This window comes from Gouania willdenowi, chromosome 15 (assembly GCF_900634775.1).
Source record: "Gouania willdenowi chromosome 15, fGouWil2.1, whole genome shotgun sequence".
In the NCBI taxonomy this organism is placed as follows: Eukaryota; Metazoa; Chordata; class Actinopteri; order Blenniiformes; family Gobiesocidae; genus Gouania; species Gouania willdenowi.
In genome coordinates, this window is record NC_041058.1 from 27,730,711 (window position 1) to 27,753,067 (window position 22,357).

At 39.7% G+C, this 22,357-nt stretch overlaps 1 protein-coding gene across 11 annotated transcripts in view; it reads left to right on the plus strand.

The window, feature by feature from the left end:
- The window catches only part of stk32c (serine/threonine kinase 32C), a 250,272-nt gene that overhangs the window by 130,603 nt on the left and 97,312 nt on the right, over nt 1-22,357 (plus strand). For 10 of the 11 annotated variants that reach the window (XR_003675562.1, XR_003675560.1, XR_003675561.1 and 7 more), the window contains 4 exons: nt 12,619-12,722; nt 12,824-12,940; nt 14,560-14,685; nt 14,879-15,007. Coding sequence is in view for 8 of the 11 variants with exons in the window: in XM_028467684.1 (XP_028323485.1) it covers nt 12,619-12,722; nt 12,824-12,940; nt 14,560-14,685; nt 14,879-15,007 (476 nt within the window). In the remaining 3 variants the exon portion in view is untranslated. The remainder of the gene's footprint in view (nt 1-12,618; nt 12,723-12,823; nt 12,941-14,559; nt 14,686-14,878; nt 15,008-22,357) is intronic. The other variant, XM_028467686.1, reaches the window with a different exon arrangement.

Below are 22,357 nucleotides of genomic sequence, written 5' to 3' on the forward strand. Positions count from 1 at the left end.
GGCTCTGGGCTTGTAGTTTGTAATTTGCCTGAGCCCTCTCCAGACAGAAGCTGAGTCATTTGCAGAGAACTGATATTGTAGCTTCTCTGAGTACAAACGTTTGGCTTTTCTCACCTCCTTTTCAAACGTGTACTTCGACTCTCTGTACCTGGCTCTGTCTCCACTCCTGAAAGCGACCTCTTTGTCTGCCCTCAGCCTTCTGAGCTTAGCTGTGAACCAGGGTTTGTCATTGTTATAACTCACCCTGGTCTTTGATGGAATGCAGCTGTCCTCACAGAAGCTGATGTAGGACGTCACAGCGTCTGTAAACTCATCCAGAGAACTGTTCGCAGACCTGAAAACATCCCAGTCAGTCCAGTCCAAACACTCCTGGAGTTTCTCCACTGCTTCACTGGTCCATTGTTTAGATTCCTTCACCACAGGTTTACAGAGCTTCAGCCTCTGTCTGTATGAAGGAATCAGATGGACCATCAAATGGTCCGATTGGCCCAGTGCAGCACGGGAAACGGCGTGATAAGCACTGCTTAGTGTGGTGTAACAGTGATCCAGTGTCTTCTCCTCTCTGGTCGGACATTTAATTAATACTAAAAATACACTAAAATGACAACAGAAATGCACAAAATGACTCCAGAATAACACTACAATGCAACAACAAACAATAATTAAAACAAAAAATATAAAAATTAGTAAAAAAAACCAACACATTCATCTAGCGCATGTCTCATAGAATTAAACCAGGGAAATTGCACACGTTATTTTACTTTGCACCTGCAAATATACCCTTTAATAATGCTACAGACTATGTTATTATGCCCGTAATTGACAACTCTCCTTAAGCGCCCACTATATGAATGCATACTTCTGACGGGCACTGTACAAGTTTCTAATAATATCCGATTGGTCCTTGATATTCTTGACGATTCTGATCTGGTGTGCGATGATTCATTTATTCTTTTCTTAGATTTTTACAAAGCCTTTGACTCAATTTAGCATGATTTCATATTCTTATCTAATTTGGGTTTGGAAATTTCTTCTGTGACAGTATTTAAATATTAAAGCTTTATACAGTAATGCAAATAGCTCAATCGAAATGAAAAATGGAACCACCTCTAGATTTAATCTCAATCGTGGCATACGTTAGGCTGTCCAATCTCACCATCCCTTTTTATTTTATGTACCCAATTTCTGGCCTTACATATCCAACAATGTGCTCTTCAAGGTATAACCATCACTGGTAGAGATGTTGTCATTAGCCAACTGGCCAATGATACTACTTTATTCTAAAAAATGCTAGTCAGGTGTCCGTTGCTCTTCAGGCAATAAATTTATTTTCTAAAGCTTCTAGCTTGTCACTGAATGTGAACAAATGCCAACTGTTGCCTCTTAAAGAATGCTCTGAACCAGTATATGTAACATCAAAGTCACTTATTTGGGTCTTATTATCTGTAAGGATGAAATCACTATGATGCTTTCAAATTTCCTACCAGTCATTAAAAAAACACAAATCAAGTTAAACCAGTGGCTGCAAAGGGATTTAACACTTAAAGGGAGAGTTTTACTTTCTAAAGCTGAAGGTTTATCTCGCTTGACCTATGCTGCTCTCTCTCTTCATGTTGATGGGAAAACCTGTGAGTATATCGATCGTATGCTTTTTAACTTCCTCTGGAAAAATCGCACACACTATATCAGGAAGAGTGTTGTAATGAATAATTATGAATCTGGTGGTCTTAATTTGTTAGATTTTACAACTCTAAATTATACAAAAACAAAAAATTGTGGGAAATAATAAACAATATAACCATGCGCAAATGCAAAGAAAAAAATGCAGACCATTTTATAATAAACAATGTAAAAGAATACAATAAAAACATAATAGCACAAGAACTCAACAGTTTTTTCATAAATACTGGAAAAAACACAGAGAAAGGAATAAATAAACACCCAACACTTAAATGGAACCATTATGACAATGAGAAGAAAGACATTGATAAGTACCTTGCACTTGAAGAAGTAACAGAAGCAGAGGTGGACAGAATAATCACTACCTGTACCTCAAAAAAATCCAGAGATGTTAATAATCTAACTATGAGTCTAATAAAAACCATAACAGCTGAAATAACCCCGCCATTAACACATATAAGTAATCTCTCATTCAAGAATGGTGTTTTCCCAGAAAAGATGAAAATTGCAAAAATCAGACCGATTTACAAGGGTGGAGAAAAATGGAATTTCACTAATTATCGACCTATATCAATATTACCACAATTATCAAAAATTCTGGAAAAACTGTTCAAGAACAGACTCGACAAATTTATAGAAGACAATAATATACTACATGAAGGACAATATGGATTTAGAAAAGGACGTTCAACAGCAATGGCTATAATTGACATCACGGAGAATATAAGAGAAGCATTAGAAAAAAAACTATTTGTATTCGGAATTTTTCTGGACCTAAAAAAAGCCTTTGACACAATTAATCACGATATTCTTGAACAAAAACTTCAAAATTACGGAATAAAGTACAACGCCTTAAAATGGATTAAAAGCTATATGACAAATAGGAAACAATATGTTGACTTTGAAGAACACATATCAAAATGCCAAACTATACAATGTGGTGTTCCACAGGGTTCAATTTTAGGGCCAAAACTGTTCATTCTATACATAAATGACATTTTCAAAGTCTCAAATTGCCTCAAACTAACGTTGTTTGCAGATGACACAACCATTCTATGCACAGGCAAAGACATTAACACTCCAATAGAGTCAACAAATGAGGAACTATTAAAAATTCAAACTTGGTTAGATGTAAACAAATTAGCCCTAAACGTCAGTAAAACAAAATTCATTAATTTCGGAAAGAGAAATAAAACGGTAGATATAAGACTGAAACTAAACATGGAAATAATAGAACAAGTAAAAGATTATAGGGTACTAAGAGTGTGGATAGACGACAAGCTGACCTGGAAAAAACATATACAAATAGTTAAAAACAAAGTTGCCAAAAGCAGTTACATCCTATGGAAGCTTCAACAAATCCTACATACCAAATCACTTAAAACAATCTATTCTTCACTCATAGCATCGCACTTAAATTACTGCTCCGAAATATGGGGTAATAACTACAAAACGTATCTTGAACCACTATTTAAACAACAAAAAAAAGCTATAAGAATTTTACATAAAGTGCCACACAACACACACACAAACGATTTATTTGAGAAATCAAAATACCTAAAACTGCAAGAAATAATACACTACAACACACAAATACACGCATTTAGGGCTGCATCAAAAAAACTACCACATCGAATACAAAAACGTTTCACATACAATCAAAATCCCTATGAATTCAGACATAATAATGTGTTTAGACCAAACAGGGTCATATCAAACGTTGGCAAACATAGTACTGTGCATAGAGCCATGAACCTCTGGAACAGCCTTGACGAAGAGACACAACAGTCAGATAATCTGAAACAATTTAAGGACAAAACGAGGAGGACATTTTTACACACATACAGATCTCAAGTCAACTCTTCATTGAACGCTACAGCGACGACATGGAACTCATTAACTGGTCATTGACAAAATCTTCTCAACGAGGCAATTGCTTCAGCACGAAATACCGTGTCCAAAGGACACATACCCAGGTGGATATGTCATGGATGCACGAGGGAGAAGCCAGATGCTCTGTCTCTCCCTGCTGACAGTTGAAGATGTGGACGACATCTATCTGCTAGGAGTCATGATCTTTGGCCTGCTAATGATGGGGGTATGTGTATGTGCATGTGCCTTCCGGATGGATCGTAAGCTGAGGCGACTTTCAGAGGATATGAAGGTACTCCGAAAGAAGAAGAAATTTACGTTTGGAGAGTTGGAGGAACGTAAACAACGACTGGAAAAGAAAGCCCGAGGAAATACGGAGGAAAGAGACAGTGAAGAGGAGTAACAACAGGAACAATGACTGCAGACGAGAACACATCACAAAAAAAGGGACAAAAAAAAAAAAAAAAAAAGGGAAGAAACGAGGTTGGATGTAAAATTATGTGTTCAAATTAGGGGACGGATCTGGATAAGCATAATGCTTTTTTCCGTCGCCCTTTCCGGCATGAAAAAGGACAAAAAAAGGACAAAAAAAGGACAAAAAAAAAAAAACAATGATGTGATTTTGCTCTGAATGTCAAATGAATTTCTGTGAATGCAACCATGAAATGAACTGAATAAATAAAAATAAAAATAAAAATTGATTGGGCAAACACTTTCTTAAAAACCCAGTGTCCAATTGGAACTTTATTCCTCGATATATGTTCTCAAAATTTGGTGGTTTGGAATTTTGTTTTGGGTTGCAATTACAATGTTGACAAGATTCCTCTTAAATTATCTAAATTCCATAGACAAGTTATCTTGCATGGTCTCTTATCTATAAACACAATTATGCAAGAACAAATCACTTTATTTCTCTGATTAGGTAGAGAAACAGGTTATATTAGTTGGACAGTTATTTAACAGCAACGGGCAACGTATGTCTTATTCAGAAACTTTACATACCTTCAATTTTCCAATCTCTCCGAAACAATATGCCATTCTATTTGATGCCATATCCACAAGTATTCAAATGCTCTTTAGAAACAACTTTTTGCCCCACCCTCTTTCTCTCGCTAGTCCTTTTGTTGCGGAGCCGAGAAAACACCCAATCAGACCAGTCAAGTCAAAAATGTAACAGACTTTATTGAGACCAAAAATGAAGGTAGTCGCAGTCCAGGAGCCAACCATGGAGGCAGCAGGGCAGAGTCTGGAGGTGAATCAATATCTGTGCAGATGAGAGGTAAGTATTAGCAGGTGAAACCCAAGGCTGAAACTTCAGGAGCCAGAAAGTACAAACACTTGGAACTGAGCCAAAAAACAAAGGTACCACGTGGGATAACTGACAATCTGGCGTCGAGTGGAGGAGAAGACCAGGTTATATACTGGAGCCTGTTGGTGGTGATGAGCTGCAGGTGAGTAACGAGCTCCAGCAGCAGTGCCGACTCCTCCCCACTCCACACCAACAAGGACAGACAGGAACAAGAGGGAGGGGAAAACAGAGGACACAGGAGGGAGGAGCCACCAAATCATGACAGTACCCCCCCTAACGGACGCCGCCTGGCGGCCGCCTGGACCCATCAGGACGGGCAGCATGGAACCCACGTACCAGGTCAGCGTCCAAGATCCAGGAACGGGGAACCCACGACCTCGCCTCAGGACCATACCCCTCCCAATCAACTAGGTACTGCAGTCCCCTACCACGGCGCCGCACGTCCAGCAACCTACGCACAGTATACGCAGGCTGGGCATCGACGACCCGGGTGGGAGGAGGGGGAACGGCTGGAGGGCAAAGGTCATTCGTTAGTACCGGCTTAATCTGTGACACATGAAACGTAGGATGCACACGTAGCGAAGAAGGCAATTTCAGACGAACCGCCGTGGGACTGATTATCCTCTCAATCCTGAAGGGACCCAGGAAACGGGGGGAGAGCTTGCGACTATCCGTCTTCAATGGAATGTCTTTGCTGGAGAGCCACACTTCCTGACCTAGCTGATAATGAGGGGCATCAACTCTGTGCCTGTCCGCCCTTGCTTTAGTACGAAGAGCAGTCCTTAGAAGAGCTGTCCTGGTACGATGCCAGACGCCTTTGCAACGTTGCATGTGATGTTGGATGGACGGAACAGCCAGCTCCTGCTCCTGTTCAGGAAACAAGGGAGGTTGGTAACCAAGTGAAGCCTCAAAAGGGGACAAACCTGTGGCACTTGAAACCAAGGAGTTGTGGGAATATTCGACCCAGGCTAGGTACACACTCCAAGTAGCAGTATTAGAGGCAACCACACAACGGAGTGCCGATTGCCAGATCTTGATTTGTTCTCTCCGTCTGCCCATTAGTCTGCGGGTGGAAACCTGATGAGAGACTGACCGCGGCACCTAGTGACAGACAAAAAGCTTTCCAAACATGGGATGTAAACTGTGATCCACGGTCGGAAACAATATCTGTAGGTATTCCATGCAGACGAACAACATTACTAACCAGTAAATCAGCAGTTTCCTTTGCTGTGGGAAGCTTGGGCAGGGCAACAAAATGTGCAGCCTTGGAAAACCGATCTACTATCGTTAGAATGGTGGTTTTACCTTGTGAGGGAGGTAAGCCGGTCACAAAATTCACTGCAATATGCGACCAGGGTCTAGACGGAACAGGCAGGGGTTGAAGAAGTCCCAATGGGGGACGGTGACTGGACTTCCCACGAGCACACACTTGACAGGCTGTGACATACGATCGTGTGTCCTTTTCTATGGAGGGCCACCAGAAGAAGCGACGAAGTAGTGAAAGGGTACGGTTGACACCCGGGTGGCAGGAAAAGCGACTGGCATGTGTCCACTGCAGCACTTTTGAACGGGCTGAATCTGGGACAAACATCTTGCCTGGAGGGCCTTGGCCTGGATCTGGCTGTGTGCGCTGGGCCTCTTCTATGAGGTTCCTTATCTCCCAGGTAACTGCTGCAACAACTTGGGCTGGGGCCAAAATGGGGTCAGATTCACATTGGGGTTCTTCTGTAGAGAATTGTCTGGACAGAGAGTCTGGTTTAATGTTCTTAGATCCAGGACGATAAGTAAGAACAAAGTTGAAGCGACTAAAAAACAGTGCCCAGCGTGCTTGACGAGGGTTTAAACGTGCTTTAAACGTACAGATTGAACGTATGCTAAATTTTTATGGTCCGTCCAAACTAAAAAAAGTTGTTCAGCCCCCTCCAACCAATGTCTCCATTCTTCTAATGCCATTTTAACAGCTAGTAACTCACGGTCGCCAATGTCGTAGTTTCGTTCAGCAGGGGACAACCGGCGTGAGAAGAAGGCACATGGATGAACGAGTCCCTCTGCACCAGACCTCTGAGAGAGAACAGCACCCACCCCGGAGTCAGACGCATCCACCTCTACAATGAACTGCTTCGTGGGGTCAGGGCTCTTCAGCACTGGTGCAGACGTAAACAGGTTCTTTAGACGATTAAAGGCTGAGTCAGCTTCAGGGGACCAGGAGAACTGCAGGGAGGGAGAGGTGAGTTTGGTTAACGGAGAAGCAACACGACTGAAGTCCTTAATAAATCGGCGATAAAAATTGGCAAACCCCAAAAATCTCTGGAGCTGTTTTCTGGTTCTTGGTACAGGCCACTCAACCACTGCTTTGACTCTTTCAGGATCTGCGTCGACTTGACCACTCTTTATAATAAATCCCAGAAAACTGACCTTAGTTGCATGAAATACACACTTCTTCGCCTTCACAAAAAGTTTGTTCTCCAACAGTCTTTGCAGTACTCGTCGAACATGGTCATGATGCTCGGCCTGGGTCTGCGAAAAAAAATCAGGATATCGTCCAAATAGACAAAAACAAAACGATTAAGAAAGTCTCTTAGTACATCATTGATGAGGGACTGAAAAACTGCGGGGGCGTTTGTGAGTCCAAAAGGCATCACCTGGTACTCAAAGTGTCCCATGGGTGTTTTAAAGGCAGTTTTCCACTCATGCCCTTCCTTTATGCGCACCAAATGATATGCATTTCTGAGGTCCAACTTAGTAAACACGGTGGCACCTTGAAGTGGGGTGAATGCAGAATCTAGAAGAGGCAAGGGGTATTTGTTCTTAATTGTAATGTTATTAAGGCCCCGAAAATCAATACAAGGTCTCAAAGATCTGTCTTTCTTAGGGACAAAGAAAAAACCAGCACCAAGGGGAGATTTAGACGGACGAATAAGTCCCGCAGCCAAGGATTCTGCAATGTATTTCTCCATGGCCTCCCGTTCTGGCTTGGATACATTGTAGAGTCTGCTTGATGGAAGCTGTGCCCCCGGAATGAGGTTGATGGCGCAATCATATGGTCTATGTGGTGGGAGAGACACAGCTTTGGACTTACTGAATACTTCCTGCAGGTCATGATATACTTCAGGAATGTTTGTCAGATCTGGACCATTCTCAGAGTCACCGGCAACAGTAAGTCCTTCTAGTGGAGGCAAGGCAGAAAGCAAACAATTAGAATGACATAAGTTGCCCCAACTAGTCACACGCCCTTCATTCCAATCAATGGTAGGGTTGTGCTGAATCAACCAAGGATGACCCAGAATCAAGGGCGTAGTGGGTGCTGAGAGTATATAAAATTGTATCTGTTCTCTATGATTCCCAGACAGGGCTAAATTTACCGGCGCAGTCTTGTGAGTTACTCGGGCCAGTAACCTACCATCCAGCGCCAGTGTGGAAACAGGGGCGCTCAGAGTCTCTAGCTCGATGCCAGCCTGAAGTGCCACCTGCTGGTCCAAGAAATTATCTTCTGCACCAGAATCAATCAGGGCCAGTAGGGGAATAGACAGGGTATTAACACACAAAGAGGCCTGGATCTGAAAACGTACTGGAGTCTTAACGGTGGGAACAGGTTGGCTCATCTGTACCCCCACACTTACGGATGAGCCCGGTCTTTTGGCCGTGTTGGACAGCTGGCCAGGAAATGTCCTGATTTGCCACAATAGAGGCACTCACCGGCTCGCCGGCGACGTTGTAACTCTTCTGGAGTCAAATGGGCTCGGCCTAACTGCATAGGTTCTGGACCATCAATTGGGTCCTCTTCAAAGCGAATTGGCTGATGACTGGGTCGAATTGGGGGCGATATAGCAGTAGTACGGGTTGAAGAGCGGGCAGAGTTGTCTCTCTCCTTGCTCTGATACGATTGTCAATCTTGTTAGCCAAAGAAATCAAAGATTCTAAATCGTCCGGTTCATCACGGGACATCAATTCATCTTTGATTTGATCACTCAAACCCTTGGTGAAAGCAGCGCGTAAGGCTTGTTCTGTCCAATCGACTTCGGCTTTCAGAGTCCAAAAATCAATTGAATAATCAGAAACGGCTCGTTGGCCTTGGGACAGGGACATTAACTTAGCAGAGGCATCAGACCGGTAATCAGGATGATCAAACACCTGCTTAATCTCTTTCACAAAGTCCCTGTAGCAAACTTCATGCATAGCAGTATTTGAAAATCTTGCTTCAACCCACTTGAGTGCCCTTCCCCTCATTAGTCCACACATGTACTGAATCCGGCTTATATCAGAGGAACATGAACTTGGTCGTTGATTAAATACTGTAGAGCATTGGAACAAAAATCCTCGACACAACTCTGACTGACCTGCAAAATGTTCCGGGTCTGAAATGGCAGGCTCTCTGGGTCCAGGTCCTTGCTCGACTTGTTGCGGAGATGGAGGGGTTGGCTGGGCGGTTTGGGCCGAGGCATTTGACTGCAGGGAAAGCCACGCTGAAATCTGTTGAGTGAGGACGGTTACCTGTTGGGAGAGCTGCTGATTAGAAGCATGTAGAGCTAGAATACTCTGTTCATGTTGTCCCAGTAATATTCCTTGATGAGAGAGAGCTTGTTGTATTGTTGGTGTGTCTTGATTGTCTGTTGGGTCCATCTTTGGCCAGATCGTTCTGTTGCGGAGCCGAGCAAACACCCAATCAGACCAGTCAAGTCAAAAATGTAACAGACTTTATTGAGACCAAAAGTGAAGGTAGTCGCAGTCCAGGAGCCAACCGTGGAGGCAGCAGGGCAGAGACTGGAGGTGAATCAATATCTGTACAGATGAGAGGTATGTATTAGCAGGTGAAACCCAAGGCTGAAACTTCAGGAGCCAGAAAGTACAAACACTTGGAACTGAGCCAAAAACAAAGGTACCACGAGGGATAACTGACGATCTGGCGTCGAGTGGAGGAGAAGACTAGGTTATATACTGGAGCCTGTTGGTGGTGAGGAGCTGCAGGTGAGTAACGAGCTCCAGCAGCAGTGCCGACTCCTCCCCACTCCACACCAACAAGGACAGACAGGAACAAGAGGGAGGGGAAAACAGAGGACACAGGAGGGAGGAGCCACCAAATCATGACACCTTTAGAGACAGAAATTGGTATAATCTGCTTTACTCAATCCAAAAACAGTAACAAGAAGTTTCTGAGTTTATTTCAGAAGGTTGTATATTCTATCTCGTACATTAAATCATACCGGAACAGTTTTGTAACTGATATAAACTGGAAAAAAGTTTGGTCAATCCCCAATAAGTATCTGATCACCAATAAGGTAAAAGAAGTGTCTTTTAAAATATTACATAAGTAATACCCAGCCAAACATTTCATGACCAAGTTTAAAAGAGACATTGATGTGAGTTGTTGTTTTTGTGGAAAGGCAAACAGTGCAACACCTCTTCTGGTCCTGCTCACACTCAAGGACTTTCTGGAAAGACTTCAGTCAATTTATCATTATCCATCTTTACAAAGACTTTGCACTGAAATGGGAGGATATTATCTTGTGTATGTGTGTTTTTTTAAAATATTCTAATGAAAATGCATTTGGTTTTTCTTTTGAGTTTTGTATTGGGTAAAACGTGTGTGTGTCTTGTGTTTTGTTATTTTAATTTTTTATCATTTTATTAGTTTATGTAAAGAAGTATTTAAAAATAAAAATTTTGAATTGGGGTATTCAAAAGGTATTTATTTTGTTTTAGAGAACACTTTAGGGGTGTGTATTTTGTTTCCAAAGAGAGATCTTTAAAAATATTTATTTTCTATTTTTTAAATAAATATCTGTAAGTGGATTATTGCATTTAAAGTATGGTTGTGTGATGTCCTTGTTTATTTTAATCAACTAAATCATCTGAGAATAGAAAAAAATCAAACCGTTCAAACAACAAACTCAGGCCCTGTCCCATTGTACTTCACACTCTAGGAAAATATAGCATAGCTACATGGGACAAGGGTTACATATATTATAACTGCAGTTAAATAATATATTCAATGGACGGATATAATTTGGTAAACATCTTGTAATTGGCTAATCAAGCAGAATATTTGGCAAACGTTTTAGCTTACATTTTAGCTTACAGGGTCTGTGGATGACTGATCATTCTGATCAGTGATCATTCTCAGTGGTCTGCTTTTGGAAGGTGGAGTTTGTGGGATCAAATTATGCAACGCACGCTTTTTACGTCTGAACGCGTCAGAAGCAAATTAACGAGCGTATTACACATGCGTAATTTCTGACATGACGCACGCTTTTTACGTGTCAACGCGTCAAAATCAACGTGATTTTTGGTCGTTTTGGCTTGCCATAGTGCTCTTTCAGCCTCCATGCCAACTTCGTCTTCTACTACTTTATTAAAGTGGACGCCTCTCCAAGCCATTGAATACGCGCTTTCAGCGTCATTTGATGTTACGTCCGCAGGACTACGTGGAAAATTCTGCCCCAGAATTGCAGAACAAAATGCATCACAAAGTCTGTTCAAGGCAATAGGGAGAAATGTGTGTGGGCTCATTCTCTTTGGTTTTGAATGCTTCATCACCAATTAGCATTAAAGGACTTAAAATTATGTTTATTTTTAATTCTGCCTTTTGCTCCTTTAGTTGCTTTTTTGCACTCCAAACAGTGCAGAACCTTTCTCATTGCACGAGGTATACATATATAATAATATGCATTGGATTTTACATAGCGCTTTACCATAGACACTCAAAGCGCTTTACAAAATTAAGGCATTATTCTTTCACTCCACACTTAGTGATGGTAAGCTACTATTGTAGCCACAGCTGCCCTGGGGCTGACTGACAGAAGCGAGGCTGTCATAGTGCGCCAACCACCAACACTCACTTACACACACACTACATTCATACTAGGCAATGTGGGTGAAGTGTATTGCCCAAGGACACAATGACAGATACCGCTGAAGCGACTGTCCCCCACTGTGGCACCTGGAATTTTCAGGATTTCCATCAAACTACTAACTAGGCCCAGACCTGCTTTGCTTTCACGATCTAATGAGATCGGGAAATGGCAGGCTAGTATGGCCACAGACATAAATATAAAACTAATGTGCACAGTCTACAATACAAGACGGGAGACTGCTGTGCTTTGTTGGTGTTTATAACAACACTGGATGGAAAACAAAAGCCCAGTTTTAGAAAGTTTACTTAAATTTACGTTTGTGCTTTGTGAACAATGCAATCATAATATTATTTATTCATATTACACATTATGTTCGCATTCAGTGACGAAAATAATAAACACAATGTATTGTTTTCATTGATTCAGTCATATGCCAAAATCAATTTAAACTAAAAAAATATGTGCTTGTCATGTCAAATATTGTTATAAGATTAGTTTAGATTAATCAAGCTTAATAAATTGCAAAGTCCCTTTTTTTTTTTATCAAGTTTCACCACTATTATCTATATATTTGATGTTACAAACATTAAATACAACATAAAAATATATGTATTTTAGTTATTTTTCTTTGTTCTCCATGTGCTTGTATGAGTTCTCTCAGGGTCTCTCTTTGGCTTTCTCCCACAATCTTAAAACATGCATGTTAGGTTTATTGGAGTAGCTGATTTTACATGTAGGGGGATTGTATTACAAGTTGTTTGTCTCTATTGTGGCCCTGCGACAGTCCTGTACCCGCCTTGTAAAAGAAGCAAGTTCCAAAATGGATGGGTAGATGTAAACAAAAAACACGTTCTTTGAAAAGTTTCCAAAGCTTTAGCAATGAGTGTGTACCTGCTGTGATTTCAGCACCAGAGATTTTCCAGTCTTCTATGAGTGGAGGGACGGGTTATGGCTTTGAAGTGGACTGGTGGTCACTAGGGGTTACAGTCTTCGAAGTACTGCGAGGATGGGTGAGGCATAATGGAATAATTTAGGTATGTGACTGACCATCATCAATTTGCACCTCTTTCTCACTTGAATTTTGGTTGTTGTTGCCTTTTCTCCACGTCAGAGGCCTTACGACATCCATGCCACTAACTCAGTGGAATCCCTGATTCAGCTGTTCAGTACGGTTAGTGTCCAGTACAGTCCAGCTTGGCCGAAGGATCTAGTTTCCCTGATGAGGAAGGTAAGCTTGAAAAGATATATACAGATACATATATATAGATATACTTAATATATATACTTAATAAGAGTAGTAATCGGAGGAAAGAGTGTAAGACGAATCTATGAAGGTAGATATGTTGCAAAACAAGAGCTTGCAGAATGTGATGTGAGAACTTGAAGGAAAAAAATGTGAACTTGTATGTAAAAATGTTTACTTGTACAAAAAAATCACGTTTTGTGTGCTTCAGCAGCAGGGTCAGGTTTATGCTAATGATGGCTATGATTTCTTACCCGCCCATTAAATCCTGAACATAGAAATTTGAAGCAGTTTGTGAAGTCTAGCTCCACAATTAAACTATAAATGGTTGCATGGCTTTTTTCATGTTTTAAGGAATACTTTTATGACCTATTTAATGTGTTTAGAAGAAAATGGCTGAATTTGTTTTACACGGACTTTAAAATTTAAATCCAAAGAAAATATTCACAGTGATCTGAATGTGATGCTGTGACTGCTGTGATCATAAAAATGATTAAAAAATAAATAAAAAATGTTTTGAAATCAAACATAAATTTATTTATATTTATTTGATTTGATCATTATTATTTTTTTTACTTTTGATAATGGCTCCCCTGAATGGATGTAGACCCAGGAGGTCTCTCAGATCTATGGAAACAGGTCAGATAATAGTCAGCATCCAATGTGATTATTTTTAAATCCAAGTTAAGGTACTCTTTTTCTTGACTGCCTATGATTGAGAGGGAGATTTTTTTTTAAAATTATTATTATTATTATTATTATTATTATTATTGTTTATTTCATGCTTTTACTATTGATTTTAATTTTATGCTGTTATTGATTTTTAAACTGTTAAACGTTTTCTGTTTAACGTTTCTTTTTAATCATGTAAAGCAAATTGAATTGCCTTGTGTATGAAATGCGCTATACAAATAAATGTGCCTTGCCCTGCCTACAAAGATTTTATTGATCTTATAACTTTATTTGAATCTACAGTCTGTAAATTATTAGTTAAGCAACAGATGTGACACATTTGTCTGTTCAAGGCCAGCACCTTCAAAATGCTGTGAAGCATACCAACACGTTTTACAGAAAAATTTCATCCAACTATACTGTACTCAGACGGCTTTGTTTAAACATCAAAAACTGGCTAACAACAAATTACCTTTCTTGTCATTTTTGTTTCATTTGGCTATACATAAGATGCTAAAATCTTGATGTGAATATCATGGCACACAGTCGGTGGCAGTGCAAGAGCAATGTATGCATACAGAAAAAGCATGCAAACAGGCGAGTATATATCTCATACGGTTGTTAATAGGATATAATTGGGTCCAGTCATTGAATATTTTTTATCAAATGTGTTATTCTTAGATATTTGCAAAGAGTTATTTTTTCATTTATTATTATTATAATGTGTTTGGTTAAAATAATGAATTTAATCTTGGTTAAGTCCTCCACACTGGTTTTTGTCATCAGGGTTCATTTTTTACCAACAATTTGTTTACCATGAGAGGAGACCTGACTGTGAGCTACAACAAAATATTGAATGCAATTTTACAAATGTCGTGTGTGTGTGTGTGTGTGTGTGTATGCGCGTGTGTCTCTCTCTCCTTGGCTTTCAGCTGCTGACTGTCAACCCTGAGCACCGGTTCACCAGGTTGTCTGACATGCAGACATCTCCCTACCTTGCTAAAATAAACTGGGACGCCGTGTATGAAAAGAAGACAGAGGCAGGCTTTGTTCCCAATGTATGAACCACATACAACCTTACACAGCTCACACACCCAAAGCAAAAAATTGTTAAGTATGACAGTCATGCATAGCAACTAAATATAATGGCAGCTGGTTTAGGCTTTAGGGTAACACATTGTCTGAATCATAATGTACCTATTTTAAACTATAAATGTACCTAATAATATTGGGGATATCTTCCTCCTACAGAAAGGTCGCCTTCACTGCGACCCCACCTTTGAACTGGAGGAGATGATCCTGGAGTCCCGTCCCCTCCACAAGAAGAAAAAGCGTCTGGCCAAAAACCGGTCTCGAGACAACAGCAAGGATTCACAGTCTGTGAGTGTTGCCCAAAAAAATCAGTCTGAGGCGTGTCCTAAATGGTTTTCTTTCATAGATGGGGCTCGGAAATAGTGTTATCCTAATATACACAAGATTTCAAATGTAAATTGACTCCAGTTAACTTAGTAGACGTGTATTTGGGCTGACAATACCAAGCAACGAATTGGGAAAAGATGCAACCTCAAAACAGATAGACCTCAGGTCCATCCATACCTGTCAAGTTTTGGATTTGAAAATGAGAGAAATTTTCATTTGCCTGCTACGAGCAGTCCCACCCGCCCAACCAAGCTCCAGTATTCCTTATATTTTAAGAAAGGTGTACAAAAAATCTAAAATAGCCCCTTGTCAACCACTTACTAAATACAATTATGTGATTAGAATTTGGTAGGTCGACCTTTATTAACATTGAAATGCTGTGAACATTCCTACTAGGGCTGGGTGATATGGACCAAAACTCATATCTCAATTTATTTTCTCAAAATGGTGATTTACGATATAAATCTTGATAATTTTATTTCAGATGAAGGTGTTGAATTTGCTGATGCAAAATGCTACAGCAACGAATTGGTCAGATAATAGTCAGCATTTTATTGTGCAGCAGTTTATTAACAAACTGCTGCACAATTTGTGCCACTTTTGGCTTTTTCTCCTGTAAGGGACAGCACATAAGAGTGAGTTCTGTAGTGTGGCTTGTTATGGGGATGGTCTGGGTTAGGTAGCACTCAGAAATCCATCTAACTGAGCTTTATATTCTGTTCTGAGAAGTAAAAGCAGTGACTGTTATCTATATTGGCAAAATAGAAAACTCGATACAACGATACAGCCCTAATTCCTAAATTATATTACAGCCTAAATAAAAAAATATAAATGGGTATATGAAGCAGTTGTTTATTTAATATACTTACAGTTCATATACAAGTCAACACGTTGCATATTTAACGTTAATTTCACATTGCTTGTCTTTAATTAGACATTTACATTTTATTTCATTACATATTTTCTTTTAATTTCTCATGCTCACTCATGTCATGTATTCACTAACGACATAGATACATTTTTTGCAGACTTTACATCCTTTAACACTATTTGGAAGGAGTGTATATTTATGCTGACTTACGTCGTTCCTTGCTCCGTGGGAGACGCTAAAATCTCAGTTACTAATCTTACAGAACGTGTAACTGTGTCCCATCCTGCTGGTCTTTAGGAAGGTAAACTCTCTGTCTCATTTTCCAATGAGTGCTTTGTTTTTTTCGCTGAAACGTCTTCATCCATTCATCTCTCTTCTGAGTTATTTCCGGGTTTGTTTGCCGCTGTCGACACTAATCTAGCAAGAACTGCCACTCAGGCCATTTCAGGTGGCAGCTCTTGCGAGGCTAGTGACTGCATTCAGTTTAGTAAGGCATCTTTTAATTATTATTAAAATACGAGATATTTAAGGGAAAATACTAATACGGGATGGCTGGAAAGAGGGGTAAAATACGGGAGTTTCCTGGCCAAAACGGGATATTTGACAGGTATCCATCCCATGAGTTAAACACAGCATTTCAGTGATGCCAATGTATTAACAACTAATACATAACCTTGTGATTCGCTTGTTTTTTTCCCAAATTCAAACTATTAAGGAAAATAGAACGTGGTCTTTTTTGAAGAATTAGAGTAAATAACCCCTTGACAACTATTTTCTGCTGAAAACAAATTTATTTGGTATGAAGTTGTCTCAATTGATTTGTGTCCAACTCTTGACAATTTCATTAAAGTATTTCAATTTGGTACCATTTGTTGTAAAAAATATAAGTGTAAGCACTTATGGACTCTCCAATCTGTGGCAAGTAGGTTGGTTTAAGAGATTTGCAAAAAAGAGAGGTATAGGTATATGATAAATACAGTAGGTACAAGTTAGCATAACATAGATTATTCTTTGGAGATTTTATAGTATAGATCTGAAGTCTCTTAACTGTGTTTGAAGACCTACCCATAATAATCAAGGCATTTTTTTAGATTTCCAGTCTCAACACATGTTAGCCAAAACCAGCTCCTAAAGCTGTAGTGCCGCACTAGTTTTTCCAGATCAGAATCTGACAAATTTGAATTTAACAAATTAAATGTATTATTTGGCAGAAAGTGCCACTCTAGCAAGGGACCAGTTGTGATAGGATAGGCTTTTATTTGGGGTGGGAAAAAAATTGATGCCTTATCATTCAGACATACTGTAGTAAAAAATACATACCATTTAAATAAACAGTGATTGAAAATGTAAGGTTCACAACATACTGGAGAAAGATATTTTAATGAATTACGTGATATTTTAAAAGCACAATAGAGACTTCTGGTGACATCATGCTAAAAGACGCAAATTATAGTAGTTTCTAAAGAGACCAAACAGGATGGAAAAAACCATGAAAGAAGTGGCTGAACACACAACTCAACTTGACTAACAAATGGCTGAAACAAGGCAGAGAGTTAGCGACACTGAGGACAAAGTAATGCGACAAGACTGAGCTCTCCACTTTTTAATGCAGAGAGAAGCCAAACCGTCCATCAAATGTGAGTACCTTGATTTCCTGGGGCTTTTAACACCTGATGGACTTTTGTGATGACCTCGAGCGCTGTGATCTGGCCAACCAACTGGCCTGCCTGGACGTGAATCCCTTTCTGGCGGCCAGCCGTGGCCAACAAACATTCCTGAGAATACTTGAAAGCCACCTGAAGCCTGGATTGGTGCTCAATAAACTTTAGATGGAACGGTGACACTCCTGTCCCTTGATGCTGTGTGGTATTATATGAAAATGATACCTGAGGCAAACAGGAGACTCAATCCCGTTTTCTAGAAACTGGAAGAGTGCGTAGAAGGTTGTGAAGAGTTCTATTGAACCGCTCGCACTGCCCACTACCGGCGGGATGGTAGGGGGTTGTGCGAGACTTTGCAACCTGGTACAAACAACAGAGCTGGTGTAGTAAGGCACTTTCAAAGCTCCTACCCTGGTCTGAGTGGAACCACTTTGCCAGAAGCACAGTAGAGGCCCATTGGTCCCGAGTGTATTTACTAAAAACATCAGTCATTATAAGGACATTTTCAAGATCACTACTGGAGGGCTCCAGCAGTGCGAAATCAATGGCCAATATTTATTTGGGCTCTGAAGTAAGCAGATGAGCCATGAAGCTGTGTGGCTCTGAGTCTTTAGCGACTGGGCACCACTCGCATTCTTGGACCCACTTTTTGAAGTCTGCTGACATCCCTGGCCAGTAACAGCGTTGTCTTACCAGGTCGTTGGTTGGGTCAATGCCTTGGTGGCCATGGTCTTAATTAGGGATGTCCCGATCAGGTTTTTTTGCCCTCGAGTCCGAATCCTAGTCCGAGTCCCAATCCGATACTTCTATAATACATTAAAAAGATAAAGAAGAGCAAAAAAACAGATCCAAGATGTCCCTTATTTATTTTATTCACCTTATTTTAACATTCAACCCTAAACAGAACACTTCTGTGATGTAGCTTGATCAATCAAGCAATAAATTAAAATAATATTCACTTTAGACTTTAGTGCAAGATTAAATCATATTAAATAAAAACGTATAATATAAAAATTAATTGTGCTTCATATTAAAATACCCAACAGGCATGCTGTAAAGAAAGGCCAGTAATGTGCTTTTAGGAACTTCACTCTTAATGCTTACTTTCCTCATGTAGTTTCAAAGATTGAAATTTATGTTTTTCTGGATAAAAATTATGACAACTTAATTTTGTTGGCATTGCAGGTACAGAGCATGTAAAGTATTAGCTGCTTACTAAATATGTGAGGTCTAAGTGTGTGAGGTCTGCAGATAGAGGTTGATTTAGAACATGGGTTCTCATCTGGTCTCACCCTGGGACCCACCTTTTTCCACTGTCATTAAATCACGACTCGTTTTTCCAAAAATAGCTGTTGAAAACATGCACATACATAATATTTTTTAAAACAGAAATCCATATATATATATAATAGTAATAGACTGCAGCTGGACCCCTCTTGTCTGAACACTGCGAACATTGAGGATTAATAATTTTATCAATAATTTAACATAAACAAAACTCTTTACCTACCATGTTCTGAGAAAGGCTGATCCGAGAAAAAACACACGTGTTCCACTACTGTCTCGTCAAGAAGAAGAAGAAGAAGAAGAAGAAGAAGAAGAAGAAGAAGAAGAAGAAGAAGAAGAAGAAGAAGAAGAAGAAGAAGAAGAAGAAGAAGAAGAAGAAGAAGAAGAAGAAAGTTCCTTATCAATCAAGAAATAATCTATTTGTGTATGTGTGGTGGACCTCAGAGAAAAATAGACAGTGCTCTTCCTGATGGGTTATGGAATTGCCAAGGGTTTAAAGGGGACATATCATGCCTTTAAATCCTTCCTTTTTACATATAAATCATACAGTTGTGGTCTATATAAAGTGGAACTGCAATGCTTGGGTCTGAATTCCTCATTATTATAGCTCCACAGGCCCCTTTTCTACCCCTTTTCTGATCTGCTTCTGAGAGCAACTAATTTTGGTGCTGTCTCTTTAAATGCAAATGAGACACTTCATACCCCGCCCCCTCTCCAGGTTGCAGAGGTTCAACTCCACCCTGTTCGGCCATTTTTGTAGTTTGATAGAAGAGATATGATTATATAGCGACGCAGAAACTTTTTATTCACACGTTATTTACAAAATGTCAACAACGGAAGACTTTTCCATCCAGCCTTACATGTTTGAGCCAGAGTCGGACCTGGCGGAGCGAGATGAAAATGAAGATGATGAACCTGCAGAACAACGTCTTCATATGGATGTTAACAAGTGAGCTAACACAAGCGCCGAGCTAACGCTAGCGCCAAGTTAATGTCACAAAATGCATTTTAATAGTCTTTTCTGAGACAAAAACGGCAAAATGAAATGACGAATGAAAACTTTAGACTTAAATTAAATCACGTAGGCCATATCATCAAGGATCTAAAACGAGCACACAGCGCTAACATATGAAGACGGTGCAACTGCTAATGCTAACAAAACAATGACAGGGACGTCTTATCATCACACTTTTTAGCGTTATTTACAGCTTACCGAAGTGCTCTGTTCGTCGTCTCCAAAGATAGAAGGAATTCACCCCTCAATCAGATGAAGTCTTTCGGCAAATCCTTCTTTATATTGGCGGAGGTTGCTGAAGCAGTCATCCTTGAAGTGCTTCGCGCACACAAAAATGACCTTACCCACAGATGTGGGTACATTTCCGTAAAAAATTAAACTCAACCAGGCACTTCGAAAAGGTTCTGATGCTGGGAGACGGTGTAATGAAGTGTGTGGGTTACTACATCCAACAACCGAACATTTTGATCGTAACTTCGGCATCCTTGAGCTTGGACTACAAAATAAAATAGAGAAATAAAAATGGCGGATTGCTCGAAGTGTTGGGCCTGGAGTCGATGTCCTAATTTGGCAGTTCCGCTGCAAATACTGTGACGTCATTGTTCAAAAAACCTAATAGAGAATAGAAAAACGAAACAGATTGAAAAATATGACCAAAACAGAATATAAAGATATCAACAGAGCACCTGAAGAGACTAATTTGAACTTTTCTGTACTTCTAAATGCTCTAAATATAAAACAAAATGCATTTAAGGGCTAAAAAAGTGGATTTAGCATGATATGTCCCCTTTAATAGTGAGAATTATTTAATAAAACATTGAATAATTTTAGCTGAGCTCGAGAGAGATGTGTCTCTAGTAAAAGACCGGCCTAATTTCAAGTCAAGACAACAGTTAAAGTCTCTTCCCAGGATTAGATGGTTTGTAAATAGGTCTGGTAAAGAGCAAAAGACTGTTTTGATTAACATATAATCTTAACAGTCCTCTGTTGGAATGAAAAATATGAACTGAACATTGATGACAGATCTGTAGTTTCCCTAAATAGGGCTCGTAGAAGGGACCCCCTTTTTGTGTTTAGTGGAGGACATAGCTGGTAAAAGTTCCGGAAACCTCAAAAAGAGTGTCCCACAGTTGTAAATAAAGAAGTAGTGAGTCACACGGTGTCCAGAAATGTTGTTCAAAGACTGATTTGACTTGGGTGACAATCTGTTACCTTTCCAACAACTTTACATAAATATCAACACAAAATAAAAATATCACTCTCAAACATTGAACAATTGTTTATATTAGTAATGAAAGGACCAATTAAAACTAGATATGTTTCTCACATTTATAAAATACTTCAAGATGAAGATAAAGAGAAGACACAAGCTATTAAGGCAAAATGGGAATTAGAAATGAATATAATCTATACTATAATGCAGGAAAGGTCTGCGTGCGTGCATGTGTGTGTGTTTGTGAAGTGAATATCTCCCTGACGCAGTATCTGTTCGACCTGAAACTTTGCCAATGGCTTCCAAATACCCCGAGTGTATGCATCCGTTATTTTGTAATAATTTGGTCATTTCAAAATGTTTATTTTAATTTCATTTTGCCTGGAAGGCACATTCATGTTCACCCAGAAGTGAAAGCTATTCAGCTTTTGACCTCAGTGTGAGGTGATTATGTGATTATGACCGTTCGCGGTTTAGACTGGACAGATGAGACCTTTAGGTTATGTATATAACCTCGGTTCTATGAGTAATATGAGTGAGTTGTCTCACTATGGGATACACACTCCCTGTAGCCCTCGGAAGCACTTTTCTCAATCCACCAAGCCCTGATTGGCTGTAAAGAACTTTCCATCCACCGGGGACACTCCCAACCTCTATAAGTTACTGACGGGCTGTGTTGAAAGCTAACGGCAAAAAATGCACATTTCTCAGTGGTTACGGCCTTAAAAATGCTGATATTTTCACCATGTGCTATATAACCAAATGCGCACCTTGGATGTACATGCTGAATACACACAGAGCCGTTTAGAGAGAGAGTTGCGACAAAGGAAGACTTCCCGGAAGTTTCAAATAGTTTCCCTGGGTCGTTTTTTTTTTTCTCTACACACAGAGGAGATGAAGAGAGTCCCAACCAGCAGGACAGGTATCGAGTTTCACACACACTCACACTGACACACATCTCAAACCATGTCCTCACCACACATAAGGCATTTATAATAAAAAATGAATAAAATAAAACAAAAAACGAAACTATATTTATGCAAAAAGTACACAAAACGACAACAGAAATATACAAAAAGGCTCCAAAAACACACAAAATGACTCCAAAAAACATACATTACAGAAAAATACATCAAAGGACAATAAAAATATGAAAATGACTCAAAATACACAAAACTAAATATTAATACAAAAAATACACAAAATGACAACAGAAATGCACAAAACTACACCAAAAAACATAGAAAAGTACACAAAATGAATC